Source organism: Sarcophilus harrisii, chromosome 1 (genome assembly GCF_902635505.1).
Source record: "Sarcophilus harrisii chromosome 1, mSarHar1.11, whole genome shotgun sequence".
Taxonomy (NCBI): domain Eukaryota; kingdom Metazoa; phylum Chordata; class Mammalia; order Dasyuromorphia; family Dasyuridae; genus Sarcophilus; species Sarcophilus harrisii.
The window spans coordinates 344,248,449-344,262,033 of NC_045426.1; the positions used below are offsets into that span (position 1 = coordinate 344,248,449).

The 13,585-nt window shown below is 50.5% G+C and overlaps 2 protein-coding genes across 5 annotated transcripts in view; one reads left to right on the plus strand and one right to left on the minus strand.

Moving 5' to 3' along the window:
- BAIAP3 (BAI1 associated protein 3) overlaps nucleotides 1-9,831 on the plus strand; it is a 77,147-nt gene extending 67,316 nt beyond the window's left edge. For all 3 annotated transcript variants that reach the window (XM_023497788.2, XM_031945758.1, XM_031945759.1), the window contains 18 exons: nucleotides 102-192; nucleotides 906-962; nucleotides 1,150-1,247; nucleotides 1,668-1,719; nucleotides 2,418-2,548; nucleotides 3,164-3,287; nucleotides 3,762-3,905; nucleotides 4,078-4,170; nucleotides 4,291-4,482; nucleotides 4,581-4,649; nucleotides 5,327-5,406; nucleotides 6,109-6,217; nucleotides 6,835-6,906; nucleotides 7,158-7,238; nucleotides 7,332-7,476; nucleotides 7,618-7,741; nucleotides 8,019-8,224; nucleotides 8,338-9,831. In XM_023497788.2, the coding sequence (XP_023353556.1) occupies nucleotides 102-192; nucleotides 906-962; nucleotides 1,150-1,247; nucleotides 1,668-1,719; nucleotides 2,418-2,548; nucleotides 3,164-3,287; nucleotides 3,762-3,905; nucleotides 4,078-4,170; nucleotides 4,291-4,482; nucleotides 4,581-4,649; nucleotides 5,327-5,406; nucleotides 6,109-6,217; nucleotides 6,835-6,906; nucleotides 7,158-7,238; nucleotides 7,332-7,476; nucleotides 7,618-7,741; nucleotides 8,019-8,224; nucleotides 8,338-8,438 (1,969 nt within the window). In that variant the 3' untranslated portion in view covers nucleotides 8,439-9,831. The remainder of the gene's footprint in view (nucleotides 1-101; nucleotides 193-905; nucleotides 963-1,149; nucleotides 1,248-1,667; nucleotides 1,720-2,417; nucleotides 2,549-3,163; nucleotides 3,288-3,761; nucleotides 3,906-4,077; nucleotides 4,171-4,290; nucleotides 4,483-4,580; nucleotides 4,650-5,326; nucleotides 5,407-6,108; nucleotides 6,218-6,834; nucleotides 6,907-7,157; nucleotides 7,239-7,331; nucleotides 7,477-7,617; nucleotides 7,742-8,018; nucleotides 8,225-8,337) is intronic.
- A 62-nt stretch (nucleotides 9,832-9,893) lies between these two features.
- On the minus strand, nucleotides 9,894-13,562 carry TSR3 (TSR3 ribosome maturation factor). 2 transcript variants are annotated; one of them, XM_031945771.1, is made up of 6 exons: nucleotides 13,357-13,562; nucleotides 12,195-12,354; nucleotides 11,608-11,801; nucleotides 11,277-11,450; nucleotides 10,454-10,517; nucleotides 9,894-10,303 (listed from the first exon to the last, which is right to left on the minus strand). In XM_031945771.1, exons 1-6 carry the CDS (start codon nucleotides 13,487-13,489, stop codon nucleotides 10,135-10,137), a joined length of 894 nt encoding a protein of 297 aa, XP_031801631.1. In that variant the 5' UTR covers nucleotides 13,490-13,562; the 3' UTR covers nucleotides 9,894-10,134. The 2 variants fall into 2 exon arrangements, with proteins under 2 accessions (XP_031801631.1, XP_031801630.1); XM_031945770.1 differs by having other exon boundaries at nucleotides 12,138-12,354; nucleotides 13,357-13,561.
- Nucleotides 13,563-13,585: the final 23 nt, after the last annotated feature.

Consider the following 13,585-nt stretch of genomic DNA (forward strand, 5'->3'; position numbering starts at 1 on the left):
AGTTATGTGAGAGAAACTTTTTTTTTGAGTTTGGAAAACCTGAATTTTCATCATGGTAGGTAGATTGGTCAGGGATTTCTCCTGTCTTCCTCCAACCCCAGGTGTCTTAGTCAGATTCACAGCCTCCAGCCCTTTCGCATGGTCTGCCCGTTCCAGAACGAGCTACATGTGGACATTGCCACAGCCCTGAAGGTAGACACGATCCCTGGATTTCTCTCCTCTCTCCTCCCATCTTCTCATTCTTTATATCTGCTAGATCCCCCACTCCCACCGAAGTCCCTGCTCTTGCTGTGTCTCAGCTCCTCCCAGCCTCCTAAGGGTCCCAGGGTGGTCTTCCCCCCTCTCTGTGGAGCTAGACCACCTGAATCGGGGCCAGTGGGTCCTGCATATCTAGCTCAGTTTCCCAGATCCTCCATTTCTCTATGTGTGTCTGCTGTTTCTCAGGAGGTGTTTTAGCCCAGCCCCTCCAGCCTCATTCATGTTTCATTATATGCTCAGTCCTACAACACGATTTTCACACTTGGGACAATTAGCAAAATTCAAATCTCAGGGCAAGCAGCATGAAACCACCTTCAGCTTGAAAACTGTAGTTCCTGATGTGATAAAAATAAGTCAGGGATTATTAAATTCAGTTGAGTGGGAGGAAAAATTCCTATAGTGGCTTCTGTTTTGTCAGAGGAGCACGTGGAGCATTTTTGCCAGCCCTCGATTGGTGTCCTGAGAGTGACAAAGCTGGAACTCTCCTCTGGTTCTGTACACACAGCTTTCTTAAGATAATGAGGGAGAGGAGTTTTTTCCACAAGCCTCTCATCCCCCAAGCTCACACACTTGAAGAAGTCTATTGAGCGGAGTCTAGACACGCTAAATGATATCTCTCTATGTACTTTGTCACTTTCTTTTTTCAGAAAGGAACTCAGGACTGGTACGAAAGACTCCAGAGGAACTGGAGCCCCTTGGGAAAGGTAGAGCTCCCAGTCTGGGGCCTGAGTTCTCAAAGACAAGACCCAAGGGTCATGGGTTGTGTTGTTCTGCATGGGTTTGTGAGAGCGTGTGCTCATAAATGCAAGTGGACGTACTTTTGCAGCATCTGGGTGGGCGGGTGGGTGTCCTGGGCTCATCAAGGGCAATGAGAATGACCTCTTACTGCAGCCTGGGCTAGAATGCCTCCCCGGACTTATCAGCCTGGCAGATGCCGTGTATGATGACTTACAGGCCAGCCACAGCGTCTACGGGAAGCTTTTTGTCAGGTGAGCAAGGAGAGAGGGTGGGATGGGAGCGAGGCGGCAGAGGGAGTCAGAGAGAAGAAACAAGCAGAGGGAACACACACACACACTCTCACCAAGGACCCTCCTTCAAAATGGAACTTGAGAACTTTGATGAGGTGCCATCCAAATGTGAGGCAGTCCTCCCTGGCACAGGAGGGGGAGATGGCAGACGGTCTCTAAGGCTGATTCTGTGATTTACAAGGGCCCGACAGCGAGTTGTGGCAGAAGTAGCACAGAAATGTTGGGGTCTCTGCACTGCTGGGGCCGGGGGGGTCCCAGGGAGTTAATCCCCAGAGACCAGGGGGGATAGGAGCCTCTTTAGTTGTGTCTCCTCATAAGGAAGGGCAGGACGTGGTGCCTGTTCCACCACCCCCTCAGCCAGATCCATCCTTCCTCCCCCAGCATTGTGAAGGTTGACTTGTTCGGCATCACCTACCGGCAGCTGGAGAAGCTGGTGAGCAGCCCCGGGCAAGGCCTCCCTCCCAGATCCAGATTTAGGGGGGATGGAGGAAGGGGGCTCCTCTGCCTCTTCCTGCCTTCCTTCGTCCTAAGCCTGAGGAGAAAGGGGGTGAGAGGGACACTGCCTCCGTTCACTAGGGACAAGGGATCCATCTTCCAGTATGGCTGGACCACAATAAGCATGATTCTGAAAAAGCTGCATGTAAACAATCTTATTTTAAATTATGAGGTGGGGGCAACGATCGGCCATTTGGAAGCTCTGTTGTGATTACCAGAGTAGTGTGCCCGATGCAACTTGGTTAATTTGTCTTGTAGGTTGAATTCAAATTTTCAGGAAGTAGGTTTGCCCACATGGTCCCATCCTGTCTCCCACGTTCTCTCTCCTCATCCTCTGCTATTTCCTCCTCTCTCTTCCTCTCTTTTTTTCCTTGTCTCTTTTCCCCAGTAACTTTTCCTTCCTTTTCTCTTTCTTTAATCCATTTCTTTTCCCTTCCTTCCTCTTCCCTATGCCTCCCCTTCTCCTCTTCTTTCTTTTTTCATTCTCTTTCTTTTCCTTTCCTTTCTCTTCTATCTTCATCCTTCTCCCTTCCTCTTCTGGGCTCCGCTCTCCATGGTACTGAGCTGCCTGAAGCAGCTTAAGCTGAGAGTGGGCCTGGCCACGGCCGTTCTCAGTGGGTGTCCTCTGTGGAGCAGGTGGCTGAGGAGGTCCAGGCTCCGGTGGAGGAGCTGAGCGCGGGGCTGGAGCCCGGCAGTGCCCCGGGACTCTTTGAGCTCTACATCACCCTGGCGGAGATCCAGCGCCTGAGAACCCACCTCCTTACCAAGTGAGTGCGTCTGTCTCCCCAATTCCAGCATTCTGTAGTCCTAACCCTGCACCCATGGGATGTTGTGAGGAAAGTGTTCAGTAGACAGTAAGCAGTGGTATACAAAAGTAAGTTCTTATTCTCCTTTTTCCCTGATAGATTAAGGTTTCTTCTCACTCTAATAACCTGCCATATGCCTGCAGAGGGTGGGGAAAAGTTTGGGGCAGGGGTTGTTTCTGGAAGATAAGATAGCCGCCTGGGACTGCCATTTCCAGGCCTATGCTCCTCATGTCCCAGACCCCCTCAGAGGTTCTCGCTTTGCCTATATGACCAAGCTTAGACCCTTGACACCCTTCCAGGTCCCTCCTCCTTCCCTTCTGGATTTAGTTTCTTAGACCACCCCCCCAACCTTCAACCTGGAACCAGCCTTCCTCCTCCTGGAAGTCCTCCTTTATTTGGACCATCACAAATCTCTCTCCCACCCCTACTTCCATTCCAACCCCAAATTCCATCCTGAACAGTGAGAAAAAAGGGAGGAGTCTCATCATCACCTCACAACTTCTTTGGGGTGACTGAGGAAGGCGGGGAGAAGGGATCAAAGAGCCCAAGCCTTCAGCCTGTTCTTCCTCTGCCTAGGGACAGCCCTGCCCTGGCCCTCCCAGGGTTCCACCTTCAGTTCCTCCCAGCTATCCGCCTGTGGCTGCAAACCCTTAGGGACAAGACTCGTCAGCGACTCCAGAAAGCTGTAGATGTGGACAAGGTAAGTGGTGAGGCTGGGATTTCTGTAGTCCCCTGGCATTATCCTTAACCTCCTCATCTCCCCGTGCCCCACCCCAGCCCACCTCCCTCCATATAATTGGTCTCTTTATGCCTTCTCTCACAGCAGAGGCACTGAGCCCCCAGAGGTTATGTGGGGGAAGAAATTCATTTGGTCCTATCCAAGGCCGATTTGGGGGGGCTGTTAGGTTTGGGAGGAAATGAGAAATAATTGAAAGACCACAGAGCACTGACTTAGAGGGACTGGATGCAAATTCTGGCCCTGCAACTTACTATGATCTTGGGCAAGTCACTTTATTTAAATCTGTTTCCTTCTCCATAAATGTGGAGATTGGACCAGATAAGGCTTCTTCACCTTCTGAATCTAATCCCAAGATACCTTTGGGGGGTCTGCCCCAGGGGGCAGCCCCAGGGCATGAAATTGGCTGTTTTTCTGTCTCCCCTCCACCCACCCCAGCTGGAGCCCATGGAGGCCACTTCCAAGCACAGCAGCTCAGCCGCTGACGCCAGCCTCTGCTTCTCCCAGACCCAGGAGCTCTGGGCCCAGCTGGCCTGGCCCGAATCAGCCGAGGCCCTGGACTTAGTGACTCAGCTCACCGAGGTGAAACCCGCAGTGAGGGAGGGGGGAAGACACAGACTTGCCCCGGAGAGCCTCAAATTAGAGGGGGCCCGGCCCCAGGAGAGAAGGGGCCAGGGGAGAGGGGAGAAAAGCATTCTTTGGGGGGCTCTGGCTGTGTAGGACAAGTGGAAGGCTTATTTCTTCTCTCCCTAAGGATATCTGTGAGGCTGCTCTATACTACCCAGAGCTGGTGCGGAAGAAGGTGGACACCCGGCCCCTGGCCCTGGGGGAAGCAGTGAGTGAGCCGGTGAGCTGGATGGGGTGGGGGCTTGGTGAAGGGAGGGGGGGAAACGAAGTCACAAGGCAAAGCCAGATGATGGGGACAGCACTGGTCACCGGTCACCCATCCCCTTCTCTCCTCTGCCAGCTTTGCATTGCCCTGAACAATGTGGAACACATACGAAAAGCCACAGGGCAAGTACTTCGGGGGCTGGAGTGGCCCGAGCCAGGTGGGGGGTCCCCGGGGGGCCTCCCCAGAGCCCTGAAAAACCGACTGCTGGCTATGGATGAGGATCTTCAGAGAGAGGCCCGGAACATGATTGCGCACCTGACGGCCAAGGTGGGCCAGGGGCCTGCTGTGCCCACAGGGCACTCCCTTTGGGGACTCTTTTCTCCCTCCCAGCCACTTTCTCATTCCTTCATCTCCCTTCCCCCTAGATGGTAGGAGACATTAAGAAGTATGTGCAACATATCAGTTTGTCACCAGACTCGATCCAGAATGAAGAGGTAAGTGCCTGCACGTGGCCACAGCTCTCTAAGATGAGCTGTATTCCATTCCCTGGCCCACCGAAATGGGCATTTAAGTGCCCATTATGTGCCAGGTGCCACGCTGTCTTTTATAAACATGTCATTCGATCCTCACCTCCACCTGTTATTATCCACGTTTTACAGTTGAAGAAACTGAGGCAGTAAAAGTTGTGACTTGCCCAAGGTTATACAGCTGTATATGTAGAGTTGCACTCGGGTCTTCCCGATCCTATGCTCCATCTCCTGAGCCATCTAGCTCCCTCTAATAGGGGCTAACAGAAAAACAGTCACTCATGCCCATATGCCTGAAGGCTCAAATCATCTACAAAGGTAATCGATGGTGAAAATATGATCCCTCTTCACAGATGGGAAAACAGAAATCCCAAGAAGGGGACTGACTTGCTTACATTCACCGGACAGTAAGGGTTGGAGACCCAAGTCCTGTGTTCTCCCGTAGGGAAGTGGGGCCTGATGGAATTGGGAGATGGGCCTCCCAGCTAAGGAGCCAGTAACATCTCGTGTCTGCTGTGGAGAGGCTGGGCTGCAGGGGAGCGTCAGACCCGCCCTGCTGGGAGGGGGAGGCAGGAGATAGCACTTCCCCTCACCCCCCCCCCCCACTCCAAGAGGTGATTCCTGTTCACTGGGTCTCTCTTCAGGCTATAGCCCCTCTCATGAAATATCTGGATGACAAGCTGATTCTTCTCAGTGACTCGCTGGTGAAGGAAAACCTCTGCCGGTATTTCCAGGGCTCCAGGCTTGGTGGGCTGGGAAGGGCTGCAGTTTTAGGGCTGGAAGAGATTTTAGGGATTCTCTGTAAAATGAGCTCCTTGAGATCAGGCACTGCCTTTTGCCTTTCTTTGTACCCCAGCCCTTAGCACCGGCACATAGTAGATGCTTACTACACATTTCATTTGACTGAATGGACGGCTTCTAAAGTCCCTCCCACCAGAGCTATGGATGACATATGTGATCCTGTGTTTCATTCCACCCGCTTCTCCAGATACCAGGGAGAGGGGCCTTCTCACCCCTGGCAGGGCTTTGAGGTTATAGAGGGTGTGTTCTGCACAGGATGGGATTTGTGTGTGTGTGCATCATTGTAGTTATCCTGGGCACAATACAGTGGGGGAAGGAAGAGATCATTAGTAGTTTTGTTAAAGCAAACTGAGGGATTTTGATGGGTTAATAAAACAGAAGATCCCAGTTCCTTCTTCCCTAGTTCAGATAAAGGGCCTTCCTCAGCGCTTTTCCCCAGTACTCCCCAGCTTGGGAGACGGCTATGATTGTCCTTAAGCTCCAGTACCAGGCTTCTCCTCAGGGGAGCTGTCTGCTAGAGGTTCGGCCCAGGGCAGATAAAGGAGAGGTCAGCTCCAAGGGGAATGTTTCCTTAGCCCCCTTCCCTTCCACTGTCCACTCCATACACATACACTCTCCTGCACAGGGTGCTGGAAGCTCTCTGGGATCTGCTGCTTCAGGTCATTCTTCAGGTTCTGGGGGCCAACAGAGATGTCTCTGCCGAGTTCTACAGAAGGTTTTACTATACATTAGAGGTAAGTGAGATAGGGCTGGAATTGAGGGGGAGAAGCCCAGCTCAGTTGGCAGCCAGAGACATATTGTCCTGAAGCGGGGGCATCCCCCAGGATAAAAGGTGCACCAGATGATAGGGAATAGTTCAGTTCAGTATTGACTATGGCATGTCTTTACTGAGCCATAGACTGGATTTAGTCCTAAGGGATTTGAGGGTATCCCAGGGGAGCAGTTGAAGGATTCTTACTAAATTGTACAAATTGAGTATTTCAAAGGAAGCTTCAGGATCACAAGTAAGAGTTCTTGAGTTGTAACTCAGACAAGAAAGAAAGATTCCCTTTTGGCCAAATGAAGTGAAGGCAGCTCACTCATGATGGCTTCTGGAGCCCGTGGAAATAGCAGGGACAGTAACCCCCTGGGAGGTATACATGGTAGCAAAGCCCAGCCTTTTCTATCCATGGCAATACTTCAAAGGAGTTTCTGGGAACAGACAGTTGTGGAAGAGTTCCAACCAACATTCTCCCTGCCATGGGCCTGGGCTGAATGGGGGAGCTGGAGGAATCGGGAGGAGGTTCTGTACACTTGGGTCTAGCACCCAAGGAATAATACCCTGTCCAATTTATGCCTCCCCTTTCCTCAGGCCTTAGTGGATTTTTTCCATGCAGAAGGGCAAGGACTGCCCCTGGAGAGTCTGAGGGATGGACACTACAAGGTAAATCCTGGGCAATGGGACTAGAGGCCTGTATTTGGAAGGAGAAATGGTTGACACAAAGGGAAGAGTGGGTAGAAAGCTTTTCTTAAACTCTGGGACGTGGATTCATTGGGAGCAGAATGTGGTCTTCCTGTCATCTCTGGTCTAGCCCTTCTGGTTTCCCAGCAAACAGAAACTAGGCCTTCTGGGAGTTGGGCAGGGAGGGGGGCCATCTCCCAGAAGCCTTTCTAACCTGACCTTGTGATTGACAGACGTTGGAAGAGGAACTACGCCTGAATAAATGCTCCACCAGTGAGTGCATTGAGCAGTATTACTTGGACAAGCTCAAACAGGTAGGATCCCCATCTCTGGCCACAGCCCCTGAACACTTGCTGATCTGGCCCAGTCTGGCTGCCCCAAACCTGACTCTTGACAATCTGGGGCAGGGTGGAGGGACAACTCTCTCCCAGAGATCAATGGAGCAGAATAAGTACGGACGGTTGAGTGTCAGGTGTTACTACGAGGCAGCAGAACAGCGGCTGGCTGTGGAGGTGCTGCATGCTGCAGACTTAATTGCCCTGGATGCCAATGGTGAGGAGGGGACAGGAGCCCCACTCAGATGGGATGGGAGGGGAGGGGAGGGAAGCGTGAAGCTTGCCCCGTGCTTGAGGAGATGAAGGGAGATCCCAACAGACCCCCCCTGAGCTCAGCTTCCACTTCTTCCCTTCACAGGCCTAAGTGATCCCTTTGTCATTGTTGAACTCTGTCCCCACCACATTTTTCCACTGGCCCGAAGCCAGAGGACCCAGGTCAAGACCAAGACCCTACACCCTGTGTATGATGAGCTGTTTCACTTGTGAGTCCCCAGGAAAGGGCTGGGTTTTTATCTGCAACTATTTCTATCCTCTTTCTTTTCCTGGTGTTAGATGAAGGGAATGGGTACATATGTTTTGATGGAGCCCCTCGAAGTTTATCCTCATTTGTTTCAGGGTCTGCCCACCTATGGTGAGACCCCAGTGATTTGGTTAAATCATTCTTGGACTGAAGCCACTTGGGGTTCTGGTATGGCTGTTTCCTCAACGTCAAGTCCCAGTCACTCGTTTCCACTGACTTTTCTCTCCCTGGTTCCCCAGCTCAGTCCCCGCAGAGCTGTGCCGACATCGGGCGGCCTGCGTAGTCTTCACCGTCATGGACCATGACTGGCTGTCCACCAATGACTTTGCTGGGGAGGCTGCCTTGGCCCTGAGCAACATCAGTGGCCTTAGCAGACCCCAGGTGGGAAGCAGTGCGAGAAGCATGCAGCCAACGACTCTTCACCTCCGCAGGCCCAAAGCCAATGGTAATGACCATTTTTTTCAAACCCTGGCCCTAGCTCATCTCTAGGAAGGCTGATGGGGGGAAGGAGGAAGCCTGCCTGACTTTGGTTAATTTGGGTTGGATAATCTCTCCTAGTGAAATCAGCACTGAGGATGCTGGAGGGAAGGATGGACAGAGAAGCACAGGAGTTTGTGAAGAAACTCAAAGAGATGGAGAAGAGCATGGGAGATGATTAAGCAGTTTTTCTCTGGATGGTGCTTCACTCACGCACCCCCTTTCCTTCCCACCCTGTACCTCCACCTCTGGCTACAATTATCTATATCAAAGTGTCCAGGTCCATTTGGTCTTTTCATCTGAAATTCCTGGTCAATTCCTTCTGGTGTAACTTCAGTGGTCATCGTGGAAGTCTTACAGGGTCAGAGTTTGTGATGTTTTTCCTTGTTCAGTGTTGTGTGTGCCTCAGTCAGGCACAATAGCTTTCATCCGTTCCTGGGTCAGCTTTGGTTTGATGCCTTTTCTGTGACTACTCCCAGGGCCACTGGGGCCCAAGTCTCCACTTGTCAGTGACAGCTACTGCCCCTCTCTTACCCTCTGCTTGGAGACCCCAAAGTGCAACCCAAATGACCCATTCAGGCAACTGCTAAAGCACTCAATGCAGACTGATTGAGGAGGCTTCAAGGTAAACAGATGGTAAGAGCTGGGAACCAAGGAGGTGGAACAGGGGTAAATTCTCTAATCCTGTTTCACTTAGCTCTGCAGCACTGTAATGAGCCCAGAGAATAGCTCCCACTGACCAATTACTCCCCAGCTTGAGCCAACCTCTACCCTAATCCCAGACAACTTTCTCCAAAGAAATTCAAGTCTGTCAAATTCAGTAGCCAATTTGTATCACAGGGCCAGAAGATGGTTATCAGATCTCAAGTAAGTTAACACAGCAGAATGAAATTATGTATACAATCTGCTGTGATCTTATCTAGGAAACTCTACTGCCAGGGCCAATACCAAGTTCAATGGCTCTGAAAAGTCACAGAAGACTGGAGCTGGAAGGACTCTTGAGATCATTTAGTACAACCCCATCATTTTATGGATGAGGAAACAGATGTACTTAAGATTGCCTCAAATTACATAGTTAATAAAAGAGCTGGGGTACATGCTTTTAGGATGCCTGGTCTTCTCACCAAACTCTTTCATTCTAGTTTTGAGAAGAGTAATTTTCCTTTGCAATAGACTGGTTCCCCATGACAAAGTTCTTCATCATCTCACTGGGCACTTAGTATCAGGACTGTATTCCTCACTATATTTTCTAGTTGTATTTTATAATCCTGTGGAAAAAAATTATGCCTGGTGCCATGAGAGCTCTAATTTTTAGGCCACAGAAGATCACCTGCCTCTCTGCTCTAGCCTAAAGAGCTAGTCTGCAGCTTACAGATTCAAGAGCAAAGTCCCATCTTACATTCCACTTCCAAGAATTAACAGTGTGGAGTGCAGAATTCCCCCTCAAGTCTAGTTTTCTCCTGACCCTCTATGGCTGACCAGTCTTCTATACCCAAAACTAGAAAATTAAAGTCCCAGGATCCAGGTCTGCTCCATTCTGTAAGACTGCTATGCTCTGAGCAAGGAACATCACACTATTATTCCATAACAAAGACTCCTAAGAAAGCAGTCATAAAATAAACTCACAATAGGCCCTCTGGGTTTTCAACTTTATTATGATAGCTCAAAGACAAATCCCTCACTCCCCTAAAAATCCCCACAACTTCAGCTGAGTTCAGTGATGGAGAAAATATTAAAATAGATGAAAATGTCCAGTTCTACAATTCCTGAGTAGGGTTAGCTAAGTTAACTGATTCCAAGTTTGAACAAATGAATGAGTCTCTATGGTTTCTAGATTTGTAATCCAGGTTTGGCAAATACAGCTGTATTGAGCACTAGTCAGTCTCTTTGTCTTTTCTTGATTCCTTTCCAAACATCTGTGTTCACTGTGGTAGACAATACCTTTTGATTCCTTTCATCAAGGCTTTCATCGTTACTGCTGTCTTCCTGTTCTTCATCTTCTTCCTCATCCTCCTCTGATTCTTCTTCATCACTATCATTAGTCATTCTGGAAAGAAAGAAAGTGAATAGTTGGTATGCAAAAATGCAAAATCTACAACCAAGTTCCTGGAAGACCAGGATGACGTTAGTCATACATCAGATAACATGAAACAAGGGTTTTCAGGGGTAAGAACAAAATCAAAGAAGGAAAACCTACCTGGCAGGGACCACAAGTCTATTAGGATTTGCGAATTCTCTACCCGAGTCCACATCAAATGGATCTGAAATGTCAAAGCAGAATGAGCAGACTGTCAAAAATGTCTACCCCATACTCAAACAGGAAGCCCCTACACTTTTATTCAATTTAACAAGGTATCATGCTAAATTATATATGCTACATACAAGGCATTATGCTAAATAATGGGGATATATAAAGACATAAATGGTTGAAGAAAATGCTTTTCCTTCTGGTGGAGGAGGGGATACAACATGTACACACAAGGATGGCACAAAGAAAAGAAAAGAAAGGTTTTTCATTCCACTAACTGTTGGAGTTGGAGGAATGATTAGAGAACTTAGAGAAAGCTTCCAAGAACAGTTGAGGAAGACGGGGATTCTGAGAGGTAGCAACAGAAGCAGTGCATTCCAAGGATGGTGATGACTTTTTATATAAGTCACTTTTACATAAGTGTATTTATATACACAAAAGCAGAAAATGGAATGCAGAGTTCAGGGAACAGCAAGCAGTCTAGTTTGTTTGGAGAACAGAATCCCCAAATGGAATAGTAGGACTGAAATGCGGATGGGAGATAGATTCTGATAAGTTCTAAATGCCAGACCAATTAGTTTATATTATTTCTTATGACCAATGGGGATCCCATAAGATGATACTTTAATTAGGAGGTTGTCAATTATGTGCCAAATGAACAGGTTCAGGTGAGGGTATTTGGAAATTGTTTGAGAAGAGGCTACACAACTGTGTCCAAGATGGCCAGGCCCTGTGAAGGTAGAGGAAATCAATGTGGCCTGACAAAGCTCACCTATTTCCTCCTCAGGTTTCTCGCCAGCAGCAGCCAGGAACTCCTTTTCAACCTTTAGCACATCTTCAGGGCCATTGCAAGCTGCATACTTGTCTAGAAGGTGACCATTCAGGTCCAAAAATCCCTTTCCCCACTTGAATTTTCGTAGCAAGATGACGGCAAGATCAGAAAAGCCTGCCATTTAAGAAAATAAGAAACCTCCATACCATGCACCAATCATCTTATGCCAAGTCCCTGAAACAATCCTACTGAAATGAGGGCCCACCAACGACCACAACAGCGCTTCTCCCTTTCACTGACCAGAGGGTCAGCTCTTTATTTCAGAACTCACCCAGAATGCAGAAAGTGGCAGCAAAAGCCTCCACGCAGGATAGCTTGCAGGGCCTCCCATAGTTGACAGGGTTGGCAGCCACCAAGTAGGGCAGCAAACGAAGGTGGGTTCCTCGCATCTTCGCAAATGGAGTTTCTTCTAGTTTGGCCCACGAGCAGTCAATGACTGCAACCCCACACTGAGCTACCAGCTGTCTACAAGACAACCACAGCAAGGGCTAACTCATCCTTGGAATGCAAGAGACAGCTTCCCAGCGTGCCCAACAAGCAAAGCCAATCAATGAGGGGGGCTTCCTGTCCAACATTTACCCCCTCCCTCTATGGGACATGATGTGGGGTTACAGCTAGCTATTCAAGGGCTCTAGTATAATCAGGAAATTTGAGAGCAACAGCTCCTGATTATGTCTGCAATGCTAACTCTTAATAGAATCAACAAATCATAAGCTTAGAAGGTACTTCTTTGTAGGCTGGGGCCAGGTTCTGCTGACCCTATTAGAGGAGACCCTGCCCCAGACAAATTTCCAGCCATACTTATCTGCCGGTGATACATAGTGGGTGCCCATGGGGCTGAGAATAAGACCGTTGAACCTCTGATTCAGTCGGAGAGTTCGAACAAGGCCCTGCCGGGCCAGCTTCCTGCCAGTGCATTTCCGGGGGTCGCAGTGGCCCAGCTCCCACATGGCCAGGGGGCAAGGCAGTTCCAGCTTGGATGAGGCGCCATCAGCTGAAGCATCTTTTTCTACAGAGGCTGTGCACACATACAGAACAGCTCAGATAGCTGCCCTTTAGTAGTGACAAAGAAGGATACTTTTGGAAAGGAAAAGGTAAGAAAGCTTCCTGACCTTTCCTTCCCATCTAAGAAGCAACACGGCTTAATGAATAAGCCCTTGTCACATTTGGGAGTTAAAAGGAACCGAGTTCACTTCCCACTTAAACACTAGTAACGTGACTCCGGGAAAGTGGAGTTTGCCATATAAAACGGTCCCGGGGTCGAAGGACGCGTGGATTTTAAGATCCCTTTCACTTCTAAGTTTATGGTCCCATGGCTCACTCGGATCTCTGCTGCTGTTTTCCTAGCTGAGACTCTCTGAGCGGGGCCCTGTCAGTCTCCCACTCCCTCGCAAGCCCGCCTCTATTCCCGGTCCCGTAGATTCTGAGCCGGTAGTCTAGGGTCCTCTTCTCAGAACAACGTTTTTAAACACATAGGACTACACGGGGAAACCAGTTATATTGTTAAGCTTTCTTATTCCGGCCTAACCTTTTTATTATACGGGAAGAGGCGACGGGCATTTGCGGGGGAAGTAAGTGGCAAGGATGAGACTCAAAGTCAGACACGGGCCATTAAAAGCGTTCCAGACGCCCTACAGGAGCCCCAGCAGCCGAGGAAGTCCCTTACAGCTCCCGGGCAGAGCGCAGGCTGCGGAGCGGGGGCGAGGGGGAGGAGGGGCCCCTGACCTTAGGGTGCCTTGCAGCAGTTTTTCAGACCCTTCTGCGGGTCTCTGAGGAACCCTAAGGGCCACCCCGCCGCCGAGACCCCGGATACCCCCCTCCCCCTCCCCCTCCGTCCCTCAGTGCGTCTCCGCGGAGGCCGCCCGCCCCGCTCCCGGAAGAGCCTCCCGGCGCATCCCGCCCCCGGCCCTGGTTCGGAGGACGGCCGTATCGCCCACCCTGTCCAGCCCCGACCCTAGCCCCTGGGCTCCCGCGGGGCGGCCCTCGCGCCGTCCCTCTCACCGGCGGCCCCGGGGCTTACCGAGGAGCGCCGCCTCCACCTCCTCACTGAAGCTGTCTAAGGAACGCGAGGCCCGGGGACAGCCCTGAGGCCGCCGGCCGCCGCTCCTGCTTCCCTCGGGCCCGGAGCCTCTCACAGACTTCTTCCGGCCCATGGCGGGACTGAGAGGCGGGGCTACGGAGAGAAGCGCGACTCCTCCGCACCTTGCCGCCGCTTTGGAGCAATGCGCACGCGCGTCTGAGGATCGTTT

Bases quoted from the DNA above. Each gene is read 5' to 3' on its own strand.
- TSR3 (XM_031945770.1), bottom strand. From the start codon at position 13,489: ATGGGCCGGAAGAAGTCTGTGAGAGGCTCCGGGCCCGAGGGAAGCAGG. The intron at 11,802-12,137 runs GTATGGCTGGAA...GTTGTCTTGTAG, and splicing joins TATGTATCACCGGCAGATAA to ACAGCTGGTAGCTCAGTGTG. The intron at 11,451-11,607 runs GTGAGTTCTGAA...CTTAAATGGCAG, and splicing joins TGCCACTTTCTGCATTCTGG to GCTTTTCTGATCTTGCCGTC.